The 21,883-nt window shown below is 41.4% G+C and overlaps 1 protein-coding gene across 1 annotated transcript in view; it reads right to left on the bottom strand.

Moving 5' to 3' along the window:
* Positions 1 to 21,883, bottom strand: part of CDYL2 (chromodomain Y like 2) — a 166,578-nt gene that overhangs the window by 56,628 nt on the left and 88,067 nt on the right. The window contains exon 2 of the mRNA XM_081513583.1: positions 495 to 1,083. Coding sequence (XP_081369709.1) covers positions 495 to 1,083 — 589 coding nt within the window. The remainder of the gene's footprint in view (positions 1 to 494; positions 1,084 to 21,883) is intronic.

Genomic DNA, 21,883 nt, shown 5'->3' with positions numbered 1-21,883 from the left:
GTGTTAGTAAGAGATGGGGGGCAGGCAGCTCCAGCTGAAGGGTCAGTTTGGATAATTCCAAGTCCAAACTGGGTCTGAGAAGGAGGAGCAGCCCCCAGCCCAGACCGCACCTCTCTGGGCTATGGCGTTGGGTTCACGATGAGATTGAAAGCAAGGGCCCTGGGAGGCGTGTGAGCCCCAGAGAGACACTGCCTCCCGGGGACACGAATCTGAGGTTCTAAGGGTTAAGGACTCTGAGCTGCCCTCAGGGCAGGGCCTCCAGAGTGGTTACCATGGCCTCAGGTGTCTCCAAGGGCAGCCACGGATGTTGGACTTGGGATAGGCCTTGGCCAGAGTGTCAGTGGCTTGGCCTTCCCCACCTACATAGGTGTCTGGGACCAGGGTGGGCAAGGGATTGAGCCCACAGGGCCCTGGGTGAGAGAGCCAGGGCAGGGGTCCTGTGTTTCCCCAGGCTGCCCGCAAAGCCCCATCCGAGAGGAGTAGCAGCCACATACCCAGCCCGTTCTCCGCCAGCGCTGCAGGGCTCCCGTCGCAGTCGCCCAGGTCCTGCTCGCCCACGTCGTTCAGGTCCAGGTCAGGCTGGTGGGACCCGTCTCCAAAGGGCCTCTCGTCCTTCTCGGAGCTGGCATCCCCATTCTCCATGCCGTTCTGTGCCTTTTTCAGTGGCATGATTTGCAGGCCACTGGGGGTAGTCCTGTAAGACACCGTCTTGGCGGCCCGGTCCCCGCCCGCAGGGGGCTTGGCCGAATAGCCTTTCTTGGGCTTGGATAGGGAAGGGTTGATCCGCTTCCGTTTGTGGGAAGTCCCTTTGCTCTTGCCGGCGTCCGAGGGCCTGTTGGGGAGCTTCTCGACCGAGGGTCCTCGGCCGTCCCGCAGGAGCTTGGAGGCGCTGGACTGCTTCCCCGACTTGAGCCTCTTGTCCTTGGCCAGGTGCAGCCCGTTGAACTCATCAATGAACTCCTCACAGTGCAGCAGGTGGTGCTCGGGCTCCCAAGTGTCCTCCGTGCTCCCGTAGCCTTTCCACCTGATCAGGTACTCCCATTTTCCCTTCTTGTTCTTCCTCTTGTCTACAATCCTTTCGACCTGGGATGTGGGAGGAGAATCAGGAAAGAGAGAGAGAAGGAAAAAAAAAAAAGTCAAATCATTGCCAGGTCACAAGAACAACACAAGGATAGAGGTGTCCATCCTGGCTAGGGGGGCCAGGAGGCAGGACGCTGACCCTCCCAGGAGCTTTCAAGGAGGCTGGTTTATTTCAGGAGATCGCTAAAAGGAACCAAAGGTACACACGCAGCTGTTTCCCATGACAACTGCATGATGCCACGCCTGGCTGGTTGCCTCTACCTGTCCGTCCAAGGTTTACTCTCTTTCTTTTTTAAAGGTTGGGTGTGGACCATTTTTAAAATCTTCATTGAATTTGTTACAAGATTGCTTCTGTTTTATGTTTTCATTTTTTTGGCCCTGAGACATGTGGGATCTCAACTCCCCAGCAGGGATCGAACCTGCACCCCCTGAATTGGAGGCAAAGTCTTAACCACTGGACCACCCGGGAAGTCCCCAAGGCTTACCCTAGCTCAAAAATCACATTGTGTTTGTTGATGGAAGGTCTTTATTCTTTTCGTTGCACAAAAGTGGAATCAGACTCTTAAAGACCGATTTGGTGTGGCTTTTCCACCCACTCTGCTAACATGTCCTTACTTATCATAATACTAATGAGTAGCAATGTATGCTGGGCACGTGTGAGGCAGACGCTACTAACTGCTGGGCATGGATACTTTCATTTCATTTTCTCTGGACAATAAGCCACTTTACAGAGAGGAAAACAGGGCTGAGAGATTAAGTCAGTCAACTAAGTTCCAAGCTGGTAACAGTGGAAATGGGATATGAACCACTCTCAGCCCAGATTTATCTTCTTACTCACTAGGTCATACCAAATCTCTCAACTATAAAAATCTTCCATATTGACCAAAATTGCCTGGAATCAGTGATGCCCAGTGTCCCCCTAGTTGGCTCCCCTAGCTACAACATAACAGGTAAAACTGCCAAGCAAGGTGATGCTACGTACCTTGCATAACACCCCAGAATGTACATTATGACTGCTCTATTTGATAGATGAGGAATTAACTATGAGGCAACCTGCCTACAATGCAGGGCTAGGGATGGTGGAGGTAAGATCTGAACACAGATCTGGTTTTCAAGTAATGTACTACTATCTACATACCGTCAAAGGTAAGGGAATCTCTTCTCTCTTCAAGTACTATCATGGGAAAATACACTTAGAAAATACCAGTTCCAAGGCTAATAACTGGTGGTGAGGTGAAGGGTATATGAGGGTTTATTTATTATTCTCTCAACTTTACTATAAGTTTGAAATTTTTTAACTGAAAAAAAAATGACAGAAAATTTCCAGTGCTCTACCAAAAATAGAGCTAAATTTCAATTCAAGAGTAAACTATTATATTCAAATTTTATTATATTTCAATGTCAACATAATTTTCTAGGATGGAACTTCGACCCATTGAAAGTAATAAGTAAGGGATATGCCCTCAAAACTCGTTAAAAAAAACCCAACAATATGAGAGGGGTAAAGTGGTTATACTTAGAGATGGTAACTGTTAAAGATGGGTAATAGGTAAATGTGGGTTCATTTTCAACTGTTTATGTTTGCATATTAGAACTTTTATGTTTAAATTTTTCCATAATAAGAAGTGAAAATTTTTGAAAAGTGAGATTGTCTCCCAGTATCTGGGTATAACAGAAGCTATGCAAAATAATTAAACGACTTTCATTGCTTTGCACTTAATAAATATCTTAATAGCTAGACCATATTGCCTCTTTATAATACTGCTTCTTCATAGACAATTTAAATTGTTTCCTTAATTGATTCATCTCAAATCAAATTGGCCTATTTCTATTAAAATTTGTTTCCTTCTAAAATGCTCTGTGAACATCTGTTTTGGATTGATTATATAATTTTTAGAAGTATCACACAAACTCTATAATAGCTTGAAAAAGTAAAATTATGCCAAACTAATCAAACTTCCAATCTCTGAGTCAAGGAATGGGGCTAGCTGGGTATTCATTTGAGATAATGTTGCAGAAAGTCGGGAGTGTTTGTGGAGGAACTTGCAGCTTTGCACATTTGTAGGACTTTGAAGGGGAAACCCTCAGCAAGTTTACAGAGGGAGGAAAGTGCACAAGCAGAATGGCACTGCTGGAAATTGCAGCATTCTGGAGAAGGCCAGCCTAGGAGTGTCAGGAGGAAGCCCAGATATGTCTAAGGGCTATGAGTTAAGGGATTTGTGTGGGCATGGAGGTCTCCAGCTTCAGAAAGCATGTGCTTGGCCCCCAGGATGGAGAAACTTCTTCCCCAGGATGAAGCAGAAAAACCATGCTAGACAGCCAATACAATGGTTGGTAGGTAGGTAGACGGATGGATGGATGGATGGATGGATGGATGGATGGATGGTTGATTGGATGAATGAACAGATGGGTGGATAATGGGATAGATGGGTGGATGGAAAAATGGATGCTTGAATGAATGAACAAACAGATGGGTGGATAGTGGGGTGGATGAATAGATAGGTGGATGGATAGATAAACAGACGGGAGGATAGTGAGATGGGTAGGTGATGGAAAGATATATAAATGGACAAATGACTAGATGGATGGGGGATGGGTGAAAGGGCAGGTAGAGAGGTGAATTCAGGAATAAATGGGTGTATGAATGGATGGCTCACACTCATCAAATGAGCGTAGTATAGTATTTAAGAATGCAGGCTATGGAGCAAGACTATGGTTTAAATCTTCTAAGGAGTTATGCGTTCTTGATCAAGTTACTAAACTTTGGGCCTCAGACAACTCGCCTAGCAAGAGGGAAATAACAGCACCTACCACCTAGGGCAACTGTGGAGAATATCCGAATAAGGCAGGAGAATAAGGAGTTTAGCATTCCAGGGTAAAGGTCACTTCACCTTGCATATCCTCCTGTGAATGCAAACCTGGGTAGTAGCTAAAGACAATGTGTCCCCACCCGGCAGAGTAGACACCCTGAGGGTATTCAACTCCTCCCTAGGAAAGTCCACCAACTTAGGTAAGTCCTTCTGAGTGGGGGAGATGCTGTGCAGAGGAGGGTGGCTCATGAAGACTTGAGTCAGCAAGGGTGCAGTGTCTTCACGGCTACTTGGGGCCACACTGGAAAAGCAGCTGGCTTTCTTCCCTCCTGGTTACTGGTTACTGGAGGATTCAGTCACAGTTGGCTTTATGGGGGACAGAAAGGCCACTGCTTCCCACATCTGGTCCCATCCAGAAAGCTACTGGGTGACTTGACAGTCATTCCTACTTAAATTAACCCAGTACCAACAATGAGCAGTATTAACAGGATCATTACTAGCCTGATGTACAGGAAAAAAACTATTGGCTCCTCCACTTTGTATATATGTGACCCTGGGCAAGTTGCCTAACCTCTCCATGCCTCCCTGTCCCCATCCGTTAAACAGAAATAGTAATAATAATAATAAGAGCTTCCTGCAAGGTTGTTGGGAGAATTAAAACGAATGAGGTGTGATGAGAAAGTAAACTGTCTTGAACATCACAAAGCACAAGATGAGTGGAACTGCTCTGAGAAGTACAAAACTTCAGGTGACAAGAGTGCTTTTATATACATTTTTTTCTTCCACAGTTTACACACTTTGTTAAAAAAAAAAAAAAAGTTTTTTTTTTTTCAGGTTTAGAAAAGCAACTGCTTTTTCTGAAAGACCAAAATGCCCACGAGGTGCTCAGAGGAAATCTGGGCCCCAAACACCCCGTGAGACTTTGAATGCACCATCTCCTGGGACCTAATCTCCTTCTTTACATCCCTGTACAGGTTTTCTGACCCTCTTTTCCTCTTCTTCTCAGGAGAGCCTCAAATAGAACCAGAACGCTAATCTGTTCTGTGGATAACAAAAGCCCACGTTATTTAGGACTTGAGTGTTAAATGACTGCAACATTCTCTCTGGACAATCTCTCTTTCCCTGAAGCTCCCCCAGCCTCCTCCACTGTCCCTGACTCCTCACACCTGTTGAAAACAGAGACCTGGGCCCCCAGGTGCTGGCAGCTCAGCTCCTGAATCCCCACCCCCACCCTACCTGCACAGGCTTTCTGCACTACCTGAAGCTCACCTTCTAAATGGACACAATTGTCGATTCCCTTAACCTGCAGTTACCTACGAATGCACGTGAAAGTCACTCAGTCGTGTCCGACTCTTTGCGACCCCATGGAATTCTCCAGGCCAGAATACTGGAGTGGGTAGCCTTTCCCTTCTCCAGGGGATCTTCCCAACCCAGGCATCGAAGCCAGGTCTCCCACATTGCAGGCAGATTCTTTACCAGCTGAGCCACAGGGGAAGCCCTACCTACGAATGCACAAACACTTAAAAAAGCACGTGTCCACACACCTGCCACCCTCTCTTTTCAAAGGTAAACAATCTGAGGCCCTGAACTATTCCTTGGAGTTCAACCAAATCATTAATTAGCAATTCCCCTCTGTGATCCCAGCTGATACAGATGGTATTCTACTGCAGGTGGGGGCAGGGAAATTTTGAGGCAGTTATTACCAGTGCTGCAATGACAAGTGGACGGCTGTGTCATTAGGAACAGGACGATGCCAGTCACCTTCAGTGGTACATGCTAAGTGAACATGCCAGGAACTGTACTAAGAACTTAAAAGGTGCTAGATTTCACCTTTCCACCTGAGCTCTCCCCTGAGGAGCATTCTCACCACTGACGGATGAGGAAGTTGAGGCTCAGAGAGGGTAGATAACTTTCCCTCCATCACACAGTCAGCGGGCAGTCAGCCAAGACTGGAACCATAGTTTGTCTGACGCCTCGGCAGGAGTTCTTGGCCACTGGCTACCCCTCACTGGTGGGAAGCCACTGGGACCAAGCAGGTTGCCAACCATGTGGACCAGGCACTGGGGAAAAAGCCGGCTTCATAAAGTCATTCGCCCAACACTCTAATGAGTCCACACAAGCACCGCAGGCCACGGCAAACCCACGGAGCGCCAGGGTGGTGCCCACAGCCTGGGGGCAACAGTCTCAGGTGGTAATAATTATGAAAAGTGCTCTGATGGCGAAGAGAAAGGGGCTGTGACAAAGAATGGCTACTTCAGATCGGATGGGCGGGGAGGTTCCTCCGAGAAGGAATGGGACCTTCAGAGATGGAGAAAATCCAGGCCAATGAGAGGCCTCTCTGGGCAGCAGGACAGCCTCCTCGGCTGCCCACCGGCAGGCGGACCAAATAACAGCAGCACCACCTAACATTCACTCAGCATTGACCAAGCGCCAGCCACTGGCATACGTGATCACTGTGTAGTGGATTAACATTATATATATTAACTCATTTAATCTTCAAAATATCCAAACGAGGTAGGTAACTTTATCCTCTATTTTATAGAAGGCAAAACTGAGGCACCCACAGGTTAAAGACTTTGACCAAGATCCCACCTCTGTCAAGCAGTGGACAGCAAAGGCTTGGTCCGGAACATCTGAGCTCCAGACCCCATGCTTTCAATGATGACACCATATCCACTCCCCACTCTTACCCCACTCTTACTCAGTGAGCCCAACCTGACTGAGGTTGATGGTGTATCTGTAGCTTCTGATGCTCCCCCAACTCCTGCCAGGTCCAGAAAACTTACAGCATCTTTACATGGCTTAAAAGTGGCCTTCTAAAGAGAACTCTAATTTGAAAAGATACAGGCACCACAGTATTCGTGGCTGCACTATTTACAATAGCCAAGACATGGAAACAAATGCCCATCAACAGATGAATGGATAAAGTAGATGGAGACACACACACACACACACACACACACACACACACAATGGAATATTACTCAGCTATAAAAAAAGAAAGAATGACATTTGCAGCAACATGGATGGATATCAAGATTATCACCCTAAGTGAAGAAAGTCACACAAAGACAAATATCATATGATATCAATTATATGTAGAATCTAAAATTAATAATACAAATTAATTTATTTATAAAACAAAAACAGGCTCACAGACATAAAAAACAAATTTATGGTTACCTAAGGGGAAAGGTAATCGTTACCTAAGCAGAAAGACGATAGGTGTTACGACAGGGCATCAGAGGGCAGACACACTGAAACTATAATCACAGAAAACTAGCCAATCTGATCACACGGACCACAGCCTTGTCTATCTCAATGAAACTAAGCCATGCCATGTGGGGCCACCCAAGACAGACGGGTCATGATGGAGAGGTCTGACAGACTGTGGTCCACTGGAGAAGGGCATGGCAAACCACTTCAGTATTCTTGCCTTGAGGACCCCATGAACAGTATGAAAAGGCAAAAAGATAGGACACTGAAATATGAACTCACCAGGTTGGTAGGTGCCCAATATGCTACTCGAGATCAGTGGAGAAATAACTCCAGAAAGAATGATGGGATGGAGCCAAAGCAAAAACAATACCCACCTGTGGATGTGACTGGTAATAGAAGCAATTCCGATGCTGTAAAGAGCAATATTGCATAGGAACCTGGGATGTTAGGTCCATGAATCAAGGCAAATTAGAAGTGGTCAAACAGGAGTTGGCAAGAGTGAACGTTGATATTCTAGGAATCAGCGAACTAAGATGGACTGGAATGGGTGAATTTAACTCAGATGACCATTATATCTACTACTGTGGGCAGGAATCCCTTAGAAGAAATGGAGTAGCCATCATGGTCAACAAAAGAGTCCGAAATGCAGTACTTGGATGCAATCTCAAAAACGACAGAATGATCTCTGTTCGTTTCTAAGGCAAACCATTCAATATCACGGTAATCCAAGTCTATGCCCCGACCAGTAATGCTGAAGAAGCTGAAGTTGAATGGTTCTATGAAGACCTACAAGACCTTTTAGAAGTAACACCCAAAAAAGATGTCCTTTTCATTATAGGGGACTGGGATGAAAAGTAGGAAGTCAAGAAACACCTGGCGTAACAGGCAAATTTGGCCTTGGAGTACAAAATGTAGCAGGGCAGAGGCTAAGAGAGTTTTGCCAAGAGAACGCACTGGTCATATCAAACACCCGCTTCCAACAACACAAGAGAAGACTCTACACATGGACATCACCAGATGGTCAACACCGAAATCAGATTGATTATATTCTTTGCAGCCAAAGATGGAGAAGCTCTATACAGTCAGCAAAAACAAGACCAGGAGCTGACTGTGGCTCAGATCATGAACTCCTTATTGCCAAATTCAGACGTAAATTGAAGAAAGTAGGGAAAACCACTAGACCATTCAGGTATGACTTAAATCAAATCCCTTACGATTATACAGTGGAAGTGAGAAATAGATTTAAGGGACTAGATCTGATAGACAGAGTGCCTGATGAACTATGGATGGAGGTTAGCGACATTCTACAGGAGACAGGGATCAAGACCATCCCCATGGAAAGGAAATGCAAAAAAGCAAAATGGCTGTCTGAGGAGGCCTTACAAACAGCTGGGAAAAGAAGAGAAGCGAAAAGCAAAGGAGAAAAGGAAAGATATTCCCATCTGAATGCAGAGTTCCAAAGAATAGCAAGGAGAGGTAAGAAAGTCTTCCTCAGGGATCAATGCAAATAAATAGAGGAAAACAACAGAATGGGAAAGACTAGAGATCTCGTTAAGGAAATCAGAGATATCAAGGGAACATTTCATGCAAAGATGGGCTTGGTAAAGGACAGAAATGGTATGGACCTAACAGAAGCAGAAGATATTAAGAAGAGGTGCCAAGAATACACAGAAGAACTGTACAAAAAGATCTTCATGACCCAGATAATCATGATGGTGTGATCACTCACCTAGAGCCAGACATCCTGGAACGTGAAGGCAAGTGGGCCTTAGGAAGCATCACTACGAACAAAGCTAGTGGAAGTGATGGAATTTCAGTTGAGCTATTTCAAATCCTGAAAGATGATGCTGTGAAAGTGCTGCACTCAATATGCCAGCAAATTTGGAAAACTCAGCAGTGGCCACAGGACTGGAAAAGGTCAGTTTTCATTCCAATCCCAAAGAAAGGCAACGCCAAAGAATGCTCGAACTACCGCACAGTTGCACTCATCTCACATGCTAGTAAAGTAATGCTCAAAATTCTCCAAGCCAGGCTTCAGCAATACGTGTACTGTGAACTTCCAGATATTCAAGCTGGTTTTAGAAAAGGCAGAGGAACCAGAGATCAAATTACCAAGATTCGCTGGGTCAAGAGAGTTCCAGAAAAACATCTATTTCTGCTTTATTGACTATGCCAAAGCCTTTGACTGTGTGGATCACAATAAACTGTGGAAAATTCTGAAAGAGATTGGAATACCAGACCATCTGACCTGTCTCTTGAGAAACCTGTATGCAGGTCAGGAAGCAACAGTTAGAACTGGACATGGAACAACAGACTGGTTCCAAATAGGAAAAGGAGTACGTCAAGGCTGTATATTCTCACCCTGCTAATTTAACTTATATGCAGAGTACATCATGAGAATCGCTGGGCTGGAAGAAACACAAGCTGGAATCCAGATTGCCAGGAGAAATATCAATAACCTCAGATATGCAGATGACACCACCCTTATGGCAGAAAGTGAAGAAGAACTAAATAGCCTCTTGATGAAGGTGAAAGAGGAGAGTGAAAAAGTTGGCTTAAAGCTCAACATTCAGAAAACTAAGATCATGGCATCTGGTCCCATCACTTCATGGGGAAATAGATGGGGAAACAGTGGAAACAGTGGCTGACTTTATTTTGGGGGGCTCCAAAATCACTGCAGATGGTGATTGCAGCCATGAAATTAAAAGATGCTTACTGCTTGGAAGGAAGGTTATGACCAACCTAGATAGCATATTAAAAAGCAGAGACATTGCTTTTCCAACAAAGGTCCATCTAGTCAAGGCTATGGTTTTTCCAGTGGTCATGTATGGATGTGTGAGTTGGACGGTGAAGAAAGCTGAGCGCCGAAGAATTGATGCGTTTCAACTGTGGTGTTGGAGAAGACTCTTGAGAGTCTCTTGGACTGCAAGAAGATCCAACCAGTCCATCCTAAAGGAGATCAGTCCTGGATGTTCATTGGAAGGACTAATGTTGAAGCTGAAACTCCAATACTTTGGCCACCTCATGTGAAAAGTTGACTCATTGGAAAAGACCCTAATGCTAGGATGGATTGGGGGCAGGAAGAGAAGGGGACGACAGAGGATGAGATTGCTGGATGGCATCACCAACTCGATGGACACGGGTTTGGGTAGACTCCGGGAGTTGGTGATGGACAGGGAGGCCTCGCATGCTACGATGGTCGCAAAGAGTCGGACACGACTGAGCGACTGAACTGTACTGAAGGGGGAAGGTGGGGAGGAGGGAGAAATTCAGAGTTTGGAATTAGCAGATACACAGTACTATTAATAAAACAGATAAACAACAATGTCCTACTACATAGCACAAGAAACTACATTTAATATCTCATAATAACCTACAATGGAAAATAATTTCAAAAAGAACAGATATATACATATAAGTGAATCACCTTGCTGCACATATGAAACTAACACAACATTGTAAATCAACTGTACTTCAATAAAGAATAGTGGCCTCCTGAGTTTGACTCTCCTGGGGTCCCCAGCACTCCATGTGGAATGCCCTCCCTTCCTGCTCCCATGCTCCATCAGTTCAAAGGGAAACAGAACAATTATCAGTCATCTTCCCTCTCCCAGATCCCCACCAAACCAAAAGAGTATGTAAAATGACAACAGCTCAGGAATACAGGATCAGATTTTCTAGACTCCTAAAGGAATACCCCTCATACCAGATGGGGTTGGATTGGGAAACTGTGGGTTACTAGTACATCTTAACCTCTGAATGCAAAGAGCCAGGCTAAAAAGGAATAAAGGAAGGTGATGTCCACTTGGGCTCTCTGCCCACACATGCACCAGAGCAGCCATCCCTGGACATTTCCAGAATCTTGGACCTCAGACCCGACAACCACGAGGGCCTCTCTATCTGCACCCTTTCAGTATCCTGGGATGACTTCCCTGGAGGTAGAACGGCACAGGCTCCCATAATCTGACATGGGGGATGAAGTCCTAGGGTTTCCCTGGTGGATCAGCAGTAAAGAATCTGCCTGCAATGCAGGAGACCCAGGTTCGATCCCTGGGTCAGGAAGATCCCCTGGAGAAGGGCATGGCAACCCACTCCAGTATTCTTGCCTGGAGAATCCCAGGGACAGAGGAGCCTGGTGGGCTGCAGTCTATAGGGTCACAGAGAGTTGGTCATGACTGAAGTGACTGAGCACGCAAGCACACGTGAAGTCCTCAGGAAGAATTAAGATGGAGTAAATTCTGGAAACAACTAGGTATGGACTGTGTCAGGTTTAGAAGACTGTGGTTGCTTCCGATTATCTCATCAGAGAATAAGGCAGTACGAACAGGCGGCATGTCCTACAGCTGAACTACACTAAGGAAATAAGAGGCAGAAATTCGGCCCAGAGCCATACAGCTCAAGCTGGCTTCTGGGTGAGGGTCAGAATGGGGGACTCAACAGCATCTAAGTGAGGAGAGGACCAAGAGGAATTCTCACACCCACTCTGTTGGAAACACTAAACCAGAGACCCTTCTTTGTTCAAGAGCACACAGACAAAAACTGGTAACGTATTTATAAAAACTTCTAAAACATACCAGAACACAATCATAACTAAAAATCCTCAGTAACATTGCATTGGGAGAAGTACTACTGTATATTTTTGCATAGCATTTGTGTTGTGATTTCAAAGACTATAGAAAATATGACTTCTTTTTTAAAAAGAGTGAGGAAAAAGGAAAAAAGATAAATGATGATGATGAAATCAGTAGGTTGAAAAGGGAACTGAATCGAAAGAAGACTCATCTACATAAGAAAGAATGTAAGGGAGCCAAAGGGAAAAAATGCCATCAAAGAACCTGGAACCAGGAAAGGACAGAGCCAACAAGTAGAAAATCAAATCAGTGGTGTAGACAACATACTTGAAACACTCTCCAAGAATGCAGAAGGAAAGGACACAGAGGATAGAGGTTTTTAAAGAAAACATTAAGGAAAATGAGAGTAGACATATAGGAGGGTTAACAGAGATCCAAGAAATCTAAGTCTGGCAAAGAGAAAAAATCAAAATAAAACAAGAACACTAACAAGGGATAACAAGAGAGATCTCTGTATCTTGAGTCTGCAGGTCAAAAAAAGATCTCTTTTGGGGGAAGCAAAGGGTGAGAATAAATCAACTTAATTTCTATTCTTGCAAAATTTCTTGATTTCAAAAAATTCAACTCTCCACCTCACACCCCAGCCTTCCCCCATCCAAAATGGTACACAAGTTGAAAACATAAATAATGTAAACTTAAGAATTCTAAAATCACACAAGCGAACCTTCCACTGAGAAGGAAAGAGGAAGACATTTTGTTAGTTAGGGCACAAAATAAAAAATAACCCACTTTAAAAAAAGAGCCTGGAGGATCTGGTAATGCCAGAAAGTAAGATAGTGTTTAATCAATCAATAAACCCTAGCTGATGAGGAAATGCCAAAGAAGCCAACTGAAAGTGAAAGAGTGCTCAGTGGCTGGAACAATTTGAAAAAAGAAAATAGTGATAGTACTACATTCATAACCTTAAAGAATAAAATAAATATCCATGAGGTCACCTGATATAAATAAATGAATTAATTATCAGAATTGGTCTGCAGGCCAAACCTGGTCCAGGGTCTGTTTTTAAGAATAAAGATTCATTAGAACATACCACACCCACTCATTTATGTATTAACTATGGCTGCTTCATGCTACAAGAGTAGTCAGTTGTGTAACAGAAACTGTATGGCCCACAAAAACTAAAATAATTGCTATGTGGTCCACTGTACAAAATGTTTGCTGATTCTGAAATAAACAAACGGAGGATAAGGGACAAATATTCCTCACAGAACAATTTGAAATAATAAATGTAAAAAGAATAAGGGACATAGAAAAATCACCATTAGAGCACCACAGTAATAATTGCTACAAACAAGATCCACAGATAGATGCTAAAATTAGTGGGTAAAATTTTAAAGAGAAACAGGATATCTGCATAGCCTGAAAATATTTCCCCCAACTACCATGGCAGTTTTCACAGATGCCCTCCAATTAAAACACCTCCTTTTAAGAGGTGAAGTTTAATTTCTCTTCCCTTGAGTAACTGGACTTAAAGATCCCTTTCTAAAAAAAAAAAAAGTATGCAAAGAAAAAAAAGAGTAACTATACAGTGCAGAAACCTGGCCCATATCAGTGATCAAGGTTACATCACCTGTGATATATCGTGTTGATGTCATATATAGTCTGATCTGATTCACTGAGAAGGGCACTTATTCTCTGTGGAATAATCCCCCCCAAACCCATAATCTATTGATTAAACATCAGACAAATCCAATCTGAGGTAACTCTACAACATACTTGACCAGTATCCTAGAAAAGTGTCAAGGTTACAAAATACAAAAAGACCAAAATATGGCCTTAGATTGGAGGTGACTGAGGAAGAGTAGTAACTAAGTACAATGTGGTATTCTGGACTGGATCCTGAAACAGAAAAAGACACTAGTGGAAAACACAGCTGTGCTAAGCTTAGTTGCTCAGTTGTGTCTGACTCTTTGTGACCCCATGGACTGTAGCCCTCCTGGCTCTTCTGTCCATGGGGATTCTCCAGGAAAGAATACTGGAGTGGGTAGCCATTCCCTCCTCCAGGGGATCTTCTCAACCCAGGGATCGAACCCAGGTCTCCCGCATTGCAGGCGGATTCTTTACCAGCTGAGCCACAAGGGAAGCCCAAGAATACTGGAGTGGGTAACCTATCCCTAAACTGCCCTAAACTAGTGAAATCCTAATAGAGTCTGAAAGTTAGTTTACAGTATAGCACCAATGCTAATTTCTTAGTTGTTATAAATGTACATAGTGTAAGATGTAAATAATTACAAAAACTGGTTAAAGGGTATATGGAAACTCTGTAGTATACATTTGTGAAAATCTATAATTATTTCAAGCCTGTTTTTAAGTACAATTGCAGGTTACACTAAAACTTAAAAAAGCATCTAAATAATGGTAACAACAATCATAAAACCTAACAATTTCAAGTACTCATTATATACTCTTATTCACTTAGTGATGAAAGTTAAAAGAAATAACAAAAATGTATCAGGCAAGATCAAATTTTGTAAAGAATATCAAAGTAAACTGTGAGGATCAAAAATGCATTAAATAGGAAGAAGATTTTTTTAATTAAAAAATACTAAATACATAATAGTCATGAATTTTTCTGTGTCAAATAGCAGATCAAAACGTAACTTCTAAAAATTCAACAGAAAACTGATAGAAATAATTTGAACTGAAAAACGTAAACTCAATACTTTCAGGCTAAAATAGATCAAGCAGATGAAAAATATGGACATAAAGAATCTGATGTATAAATATGATGGTTGCTCAAGTAAATATCGCATGTATTTGAATGAACACAAACTTAACTGCATAATTTGTAAACAAAATAAACTTGACAAAATTTCAAGAAAATCATCCATAGAACACATAAAATCTATTAAATACTAAAATATCAGAGGAAAAATCCTCTAATGAATATCAAAAACAAAGGTATTTTATGAACTATGATCTCTAAATACACAAAATGCTAATATACTAGATAATACATTTAAAAATAAGTCCCAACCACTTGTAAATGAAATAATGGCCCTAAGTAACCATCAAATAAAGAGCTAAGAAAATAACTACAGTAACAGTTTTTTAAAAATCAAAAAAATGAGGACACACATGATCAACAGTTGGGCAGCAGCAGAAGAAAGGAGTTAAACATCCACCCTGAGTAATCAGTGGAAGAAAACAAACTCTCCTGGGAAGAAAGAGAAAGGAATAAATATCAAAGTAGAAATTAATAAACCAGAAAATGTAAAAAAGCTGCACTCATTGATATTCAGAAACTGATTCTTGAAATAAAGAGCAAAAAATGGAAGAGTAGGCAGCCCTGAGGGCTTGTTTCTCCATAGAAGCACTGAAAAATCAAGCAAAACATCAGAATCAATCTTTTTAGAATTCTGGAAAACAAGGTTTGTAACAACCAAACTGAATGCTGAATCAAGAAAAACCAAACTCAAAAATAGTAGGAAAGTTTTTTTGTCATTTTTTTACTTGCCCTTGCCCCACCCGTTCCCCAGCTCAGCAGCAGTCTTGAATAAAGCAGCCCACATTCCCAATATAGAACCACGGTCCTTGGTTCTGGAAGGAGCAGAGCAAACCTTTTCTTCAGAGAATTGTGTTTGTTCTAACCTGTCTAGGGGCTACATGAAGAACTGACATAAGCACTTGTTTTCATTTTGCTTGAAACTTACTCAGGTCGGTAAACATTTATGCATACTAATTCTTTCAAAACAATGTAAGCAGTTGCACAATCAGCTGCCAACTGGGGCATAAGAGTACAGTTGAGAAAAACAACAAAGTACAAAATCCTGGGGAAAAAAGATGGAGCGTTTTCTTAGGAAGTTAAGGCACTCAAAAAACCCTGACTGTACCAAGAAATTTAGAAAGCTACACACATTCCCAAGGCAGGATACATGCTCAGAAAAGACCAAGGATGGCCCTCAAACTTTCAACTCTGCCTAATCTCTAGGTTTCACGCATGCAGGAAGTGAGGACTAAGGCAGAGTTGTAAATGGCCTGGCTAAGCATTGAAAGAATGTCCCAATACAGAGCCAATCTGAGGCTTCCTTCCTTCCTTCTTTCCTCCCTCCCTCCCTCCCTCAATTCCTCTCTTCTTCCTTTATTTCTGTTCTTTATTTACTTCCCCTGGCATGCAAGGAAATCTGTCACAACTAGCTTAACACATGCTAAAGGAACAGAGATTTCATAGATCATCCATGATGAAGAATACAGACTTTATAAAAACTGTTTAGAAAAGCCTCTAAACAAATAGCAATAGTCCACAGTGAGCAAGAAAAAAAATCCTTAGAAGTGAGGAAAGCCTAATTTCCAGAGTTACCACATTATAATATTCAAACTGTCTATTCTTCAACAAAAATTATGAAACATTCAAAGAAACAAGAAATATGACCATTCACAAAATAAATTAACAGAAATTTTCCCTAAGGAAGGAAAGATATTGGATTCATTACTTTGCATCAACAGTCTTAAGCAGGCTCAAAAACATAGAGAAAACTATGGACAAAGAGTTAAACTAAGCCAGGAAAGCAATGTCTCAACAAATAGAAAAATCAAAAAAGACACAAAAACTATAAAAAAAAAAAACTAAGAAATCTTGGAGACAAAAAGCACAACATAAATGAAAAATTCATTAGAGAGCTTCAGTAGAGAATGTGCACAAGCAGAAGAAATAGTTGGCAAATTTGAAGATAATTCAATTTAAACTATCCAGTCTGAGAAGCACAAATGAAAAAAATAAAGGAAATTAAACAGAGCCCAAGAAGCCTGTGAACATAATTAAGAGTAACAACATACATACATAATGAGAGTTCCATAAGGAAATTCCAGCTCACTGCTTTACAACATGAAGAACAACAAAAATCCAGACAAACTCATGTCCATAACTTGTCTAGAACTCACCACAAAATAGATATTGAGGGAAAAACAACTTAGCCCCAAATCTCAGGTGTTTGTAGAAAGAGACTGAATTTGATATACCTCAAGTGATGCCACTAGACACCAGCTCTAATAGAAAAGATGAACAATGGAAGTTCACAGAGAAAAACTCAGTGGAGAGAAGGAAATTACAAGAAATAATCAAGCAAAAGAAATCAACAAAATAATAAGAGATCAGATAGACTGATCAGTAGATTTAACATAGCTGAGGGAGGAAATCAGAAAACTTGAAAGTAGGTCAATAGAAATTAACCAAATTGGAACACAAAGAAAAAAGTAGGGGGAAAAACAGGGCATCTAAGAGCTAGAGAATGATATAAAATAGTCTGACACAGATGTCAACAGAATCCCAGAGGAAAAGAAAGGGTAAATAGGCAGAATAAATATTTGAAAAATGAATAGCCAAAGTTTTTCAAATTTGATGAGAGTACCAAACCACTAATCCAACAGTTCAGAAAACACTGAGCAACATAAATACTACCCCCTCCATACCCAAAAGACAATGATATAATACAAGGCAACACAATAACTTGTATCATATTGAAATTGCAAAAAAATACAATCAGAAAATCTTGCAATCAGTACAAAAGAGACATATTTCATACCAAGAAACAAAAATAAGCATTACAGTGGAAAAAAAAAGTAAAGTGTTAGTTGCTCAGTTATGTCTGACTCTTCGTGACCCCATGGACTGTAGCCCACTAGGCTCCTTTGTCCATGGGAATTTCCAGAATACTGGAGTAGGTTGCCATTTCCTTCTCCAGTAAATCTTCCTGACCCAGGATCGAACCTGGGTCTCTTGCACTGAAGGCAAATTCTTTATCATCTGACCCATTTCAGACTTCTTATCAAAAACCATGCATGATAGCACAGTAAAATAACATCTTAAAGGTGATGAAAGAAAAAAGATAGTCAATCAAGAACTTGATACCCAGCCAAACTATCTTTCAAAGATGAAAAAGGAAGAATTAATCAGAAAAAAACTAAAGGAATTAATCGCCAGCAGACCTATGCTACAAAAAATGTTAAAAGGAATTTCTCAGATAGAAGGAATATAATAACTAGACAGACACTTGGATCTACACAAAGAAATACAGAGCCCTGGAAATAGGATAAATGAAAGTAAATACCTTAATTTGAAATGCTCTAAAGTTAAATCACTATCTCAACTAAAAAGAGCAGCAAGGCATTGTGTGTTCATGGCATATGTACAAGTAATATGTATGACAACAACAGGATAAAGGCAGAAGGAAAATAAGAATATCTTATTGTAAGGTCATTAAACTGCAATGAAGCAGTGTAAGTTATATAAAAGTAAACTGAGTAAAGACATGTAATGCAAACTTTAGTGCAATTACTTTTGTAAATAAACAAGATATATAAATAATTGCCAAATAATTGATGCTTTTGAGCTGTGGTGTGGGAGAAGACTCTTGAGAGTCCCTTGGACTGCAAGGAGATCCAACCAATCCATCCTAAAGGAAATCAGTCTTGCATATTCATTGGAAGGACTGATGCTAAAGCTGAAACTCCAACACTTGGGCCACCTGATGTGAAGAACTGACTCATAGGAAAAGACCCTGATGCTGGCAAATATTGAAGGCAGGAGAAGAAGGGGACGACAGAGGATGAGATGGTTAGAAGGCATCATCAACTCAATGGACATGAGTCTGAGTAAACTCTGGGAGTTGGTGATGGACAGGGAGGCCTGGCGTGCTGCAGTCCATGGGGTCGCAAAGAGATAGACAAGACTGAGCGAAAGAACTGATAAATAATTGCAGAGATAAAAAGAATCATGAGAAATGCTAAAACTTTTTTGAAAATTTTAACCCAAAAGAAGGCAGAAAAGTGAAACAATGGATTCAGTTCAGTTCAGTCACTCAGTCGTGTCCAACTCTTTGTGACCCCATGAATCGCAGCACACCAGGCCTACCTGTCCGTCACCAACTCCCGGAGTTTACCCAAACTCATATCCATCGAGTCAGTGATGCGACCAGCCATCTCATCCTCTGTCGTCCCCTTGCCCTCCTGCCCCCAATCCTTCCCAGCATTAGGGTCTTTTCCAATGAGTCAACTCTTCGCATGAGGTGGCCAAAGTATTGGAGTTTCAGCTTCAACATCAGTCCTTCCAATGAACACCCAGGATTGATCTCCTTTAGGATGGACTGGTTGGAACTCCTTGCAGTCCAAGGGACTCTCAAGAGTCTTCTCCAACACCACAGTCCAAAAGCATCAATTCTTTGGCGCTCAGATTTCTTCACAGTCCAACTCTCACATCCATACGTGACTACTGGAAAAACCATAGCCTTGACTAGACGGACATTTGTTGGCAAAGTAATGTTTCTGATTTTTAATATAATGTCTACGTTGGTCATAACTTTCCTTCCAAGGAGTAAGCATCTTTTAATTTCATGGCTGCAATCACCATCTGCAGTGATTTTGGAGCCCAGAAAAATAAAGTCTGACACTGTCTCCACTGTTTCCCCATCTATTTGTCATGAAGTGATGGGACCAGATGCCATGATCTTAGTTTTCTGAATGTTGAACTTGAAGCCAACTTTTTCGCTCTCCTCTCTTACTTTCATCAAGAGGTTTTTTAGTTCCTCTTCACTTTCTCCGATAAGCGTGGTGTCATCTGCATATCTGAGGTTATTGATATTTCTCCTGGCAATCTGGATTCCAGCTTGTGTTTCTTCCAGCCCAGCGATTCTCATGATGTACTCTGCATATAAGTTAAATAAGCAGGGTGACAATATACAGCCTTGACATACTCCTTTTCCTATTTGGAACCAGTCTGTTGTTCCATGTCCAGTTCTAACTGTTGCTTCCTGACCTGCATACAGGTTTCTCAAGAGACAGGTCAGATGCTCTGGTATTCCTATCTCTTTCAGAATTTTCCACAGTTTATTGTGATCCACACAGTCAAAGGCTTTGGCATAGTCAATACAGCAGAAATAGATGTTTTTCTGGAACTCTCTTGCTTTTTCAATGATCCAGCGAATCTTGGTAATTTGATCTCTGGTTCCTCTGCCTTTTCTAAAACCAGCTTGAATATCTGGAAGTTCACAGTACACGTATTGCTGAAGCCTGGCTTGGAGAATTTTGAGCATTACTTTACTAGCGTGTGAGATGAGTGCAATTGTGTGGTAGTTTGAGCATTCTTTGGCATTGCCTTTCTTTGGGATTGGAATGAAAACTGACCTTTTTCAGTCCTGTGGCCACTGCTGAGTTTTCCAAATTTGCTGGCATATTGAGTGCAGCACTTTCACAGCATCACCTTTCAGGATTTGAAATAGCTCAACTGGAACTCCATCACCTCCACTAGCTTTCTTTGTAGTGATGCTTCCTAAGGCCCACTTAACTTCACATTCCAGGATGTCTGGCTCTAGGTGAGTGATCACACCATCGTGATTATCTGGGTCATGAAGATCTTTTTTGTACAGTTCTTCTGTGTATTCTTGGCACCTCTTCTTAATATCTTCTGCTTCTGTTAGGTCCATACCATTTCTGTCCTTTACCAAGCCCATCTTTGCATGAAATGTTCCCTTGGTATCTCTAATTTCCTTGAAGAAATCTCTAGTCTTTCCCATTCTGTTGTTTTCCTCTATTTCTTTGTATTGATCCCTGAGGAAGGCTTTCTTACCGCTCCTTGCTATTCTTTGGAACTCTGCATTCAGATGGGAATATCTTCCCTTTTCTCCTTTGCTTTTCGCTTCTCTTCTTTTCCCAGCTATTTATAAGGCCTCCTCAGACAGCCATTTTGCTTTTTTGCATTTCCTTTCCATGGGGATGGTCTTGATCCTTGTCTCCTGTACAATGTCACGAACCTCCATCCATAGCTCATCAGGCACTCTGTCTATCAGATCTAGTCCCTTAAATCTATTTCTCACTTCCACTGTATAATCATAAGGAATTTGATTTAAGTCATACTTGAATGGTCTAGTGGTTTTCCCTATTTTCTCAATTTAAATCTGAATTTGGCCATAAGGAGTTCATGATCTGAGCCACAGTCTGCTCCCGGTCTTGTTTTTGCTGACTATATAGAGCTTCTTCACCACTGGCTGCAAAGAATATAATCAATCTGATTTTGGTGTTGACCATCTGGTGATGTCCATGTGTAGAGTCTTCTCTTGTGTTGTTGGAAGCGGGTGTTTGCTATGACCAGTGCGTTCTTTGGCAAAACTCTCTTAGCCTTTGCTCTGCTTCATTCTGTACTCCAAGGCCAAATGTGCCTGTTACGCCAGGTGTTTCTTGACTTCCTACTTTTGCATTCCAGTCCCCTATACTGAAAAGGACATCTTTTTTGGGTGTTAGTTCTAAAAGGTCTTGTAGGTCTTCATAGAACCGTTCAAGTTCAGCTTCTTCAGCGTTATTGGTTGGGGCATAGGCTTGGATTACCGTGATATTGAATGGTTTGCCTTGGAAATGAACAGAGATCATTCTGTTGTTTTTGAGATTGCATCCAAGTACTGCATTTCGGACTCTTTTGTTGACCATGATGGCTACTCCATTTCTTCTAAGGGATTCCTGCCCACAGTAGTAGATATAATGGTCATCTGAGTTAAATTCACCCATTCCAGGTGAACATAAAATAACAATATTTTAATACAATTATATAAATAATTACATTAATGCAAAGGGCATAAACATCAAATTAAAAGACAGTCTTGAATTTGATTTTAAAATGTGAGACTCCACTATATTTTGTTTCTAACTAATCTACTTTCAATCAAAAGACGTAAGTTAAAAGTTAAATGATAAGAATATATATCATGAAAAAATTAACAAGACTTGAGAGTTACATTATCAAACTAGTAGAGTTCCAAACAAAGAATATTACTAGAGACAAACAGGAACATCACATAACAATAAGAGTCAATTCTCTAAGAATATACAACAATACAAAAGATTGATACACTTAACAACAGTTACAAATAACAAAGCAAAAACAGAAAACTGGAAGAATTAGACAAATAAACAATTATAGTTAGAGACTTCAATATTGCTCTCAGTAATTAACAGAACAAGAAAAGATGAAATCAATATGGATACCAAATTTCTTAAAAACACTATGAATCACTTTGACTTAATTGACTGTATAAAAAAAAAATTCACACAAAATATACACTTCTTTCAAGGGCACATGGAACATTTACCATACTTTAGGCCATAAAGCATACCTTAAAAAGTTCAAAAGAATGAAAATCATGCAAATTATGTCCTCAT

This window comes from Giraffa tippelskirchi, chromosome 7 (assembly GCF_054371585.1).
Source record: "Giraffa tippelskirchi isolate mGirTip1 chromosome 7, T2T-mGirTip1v1.2.pri, whole genome shotgun sequence".
In the NCBI taxonomy this organism is placed as follows: domain Eukaryota; kingdom Metazoa; phylum Chordata; class Mammalia; order Artiodactyla; family Giraffidae; genus Giraffa; species Giraffa tippelskirchi.
The sequence above is the reverse complement of the archived record's forward strand: the minus strand, read 5'-3'. Positions and strand labels throughout refer to the sequence as shown.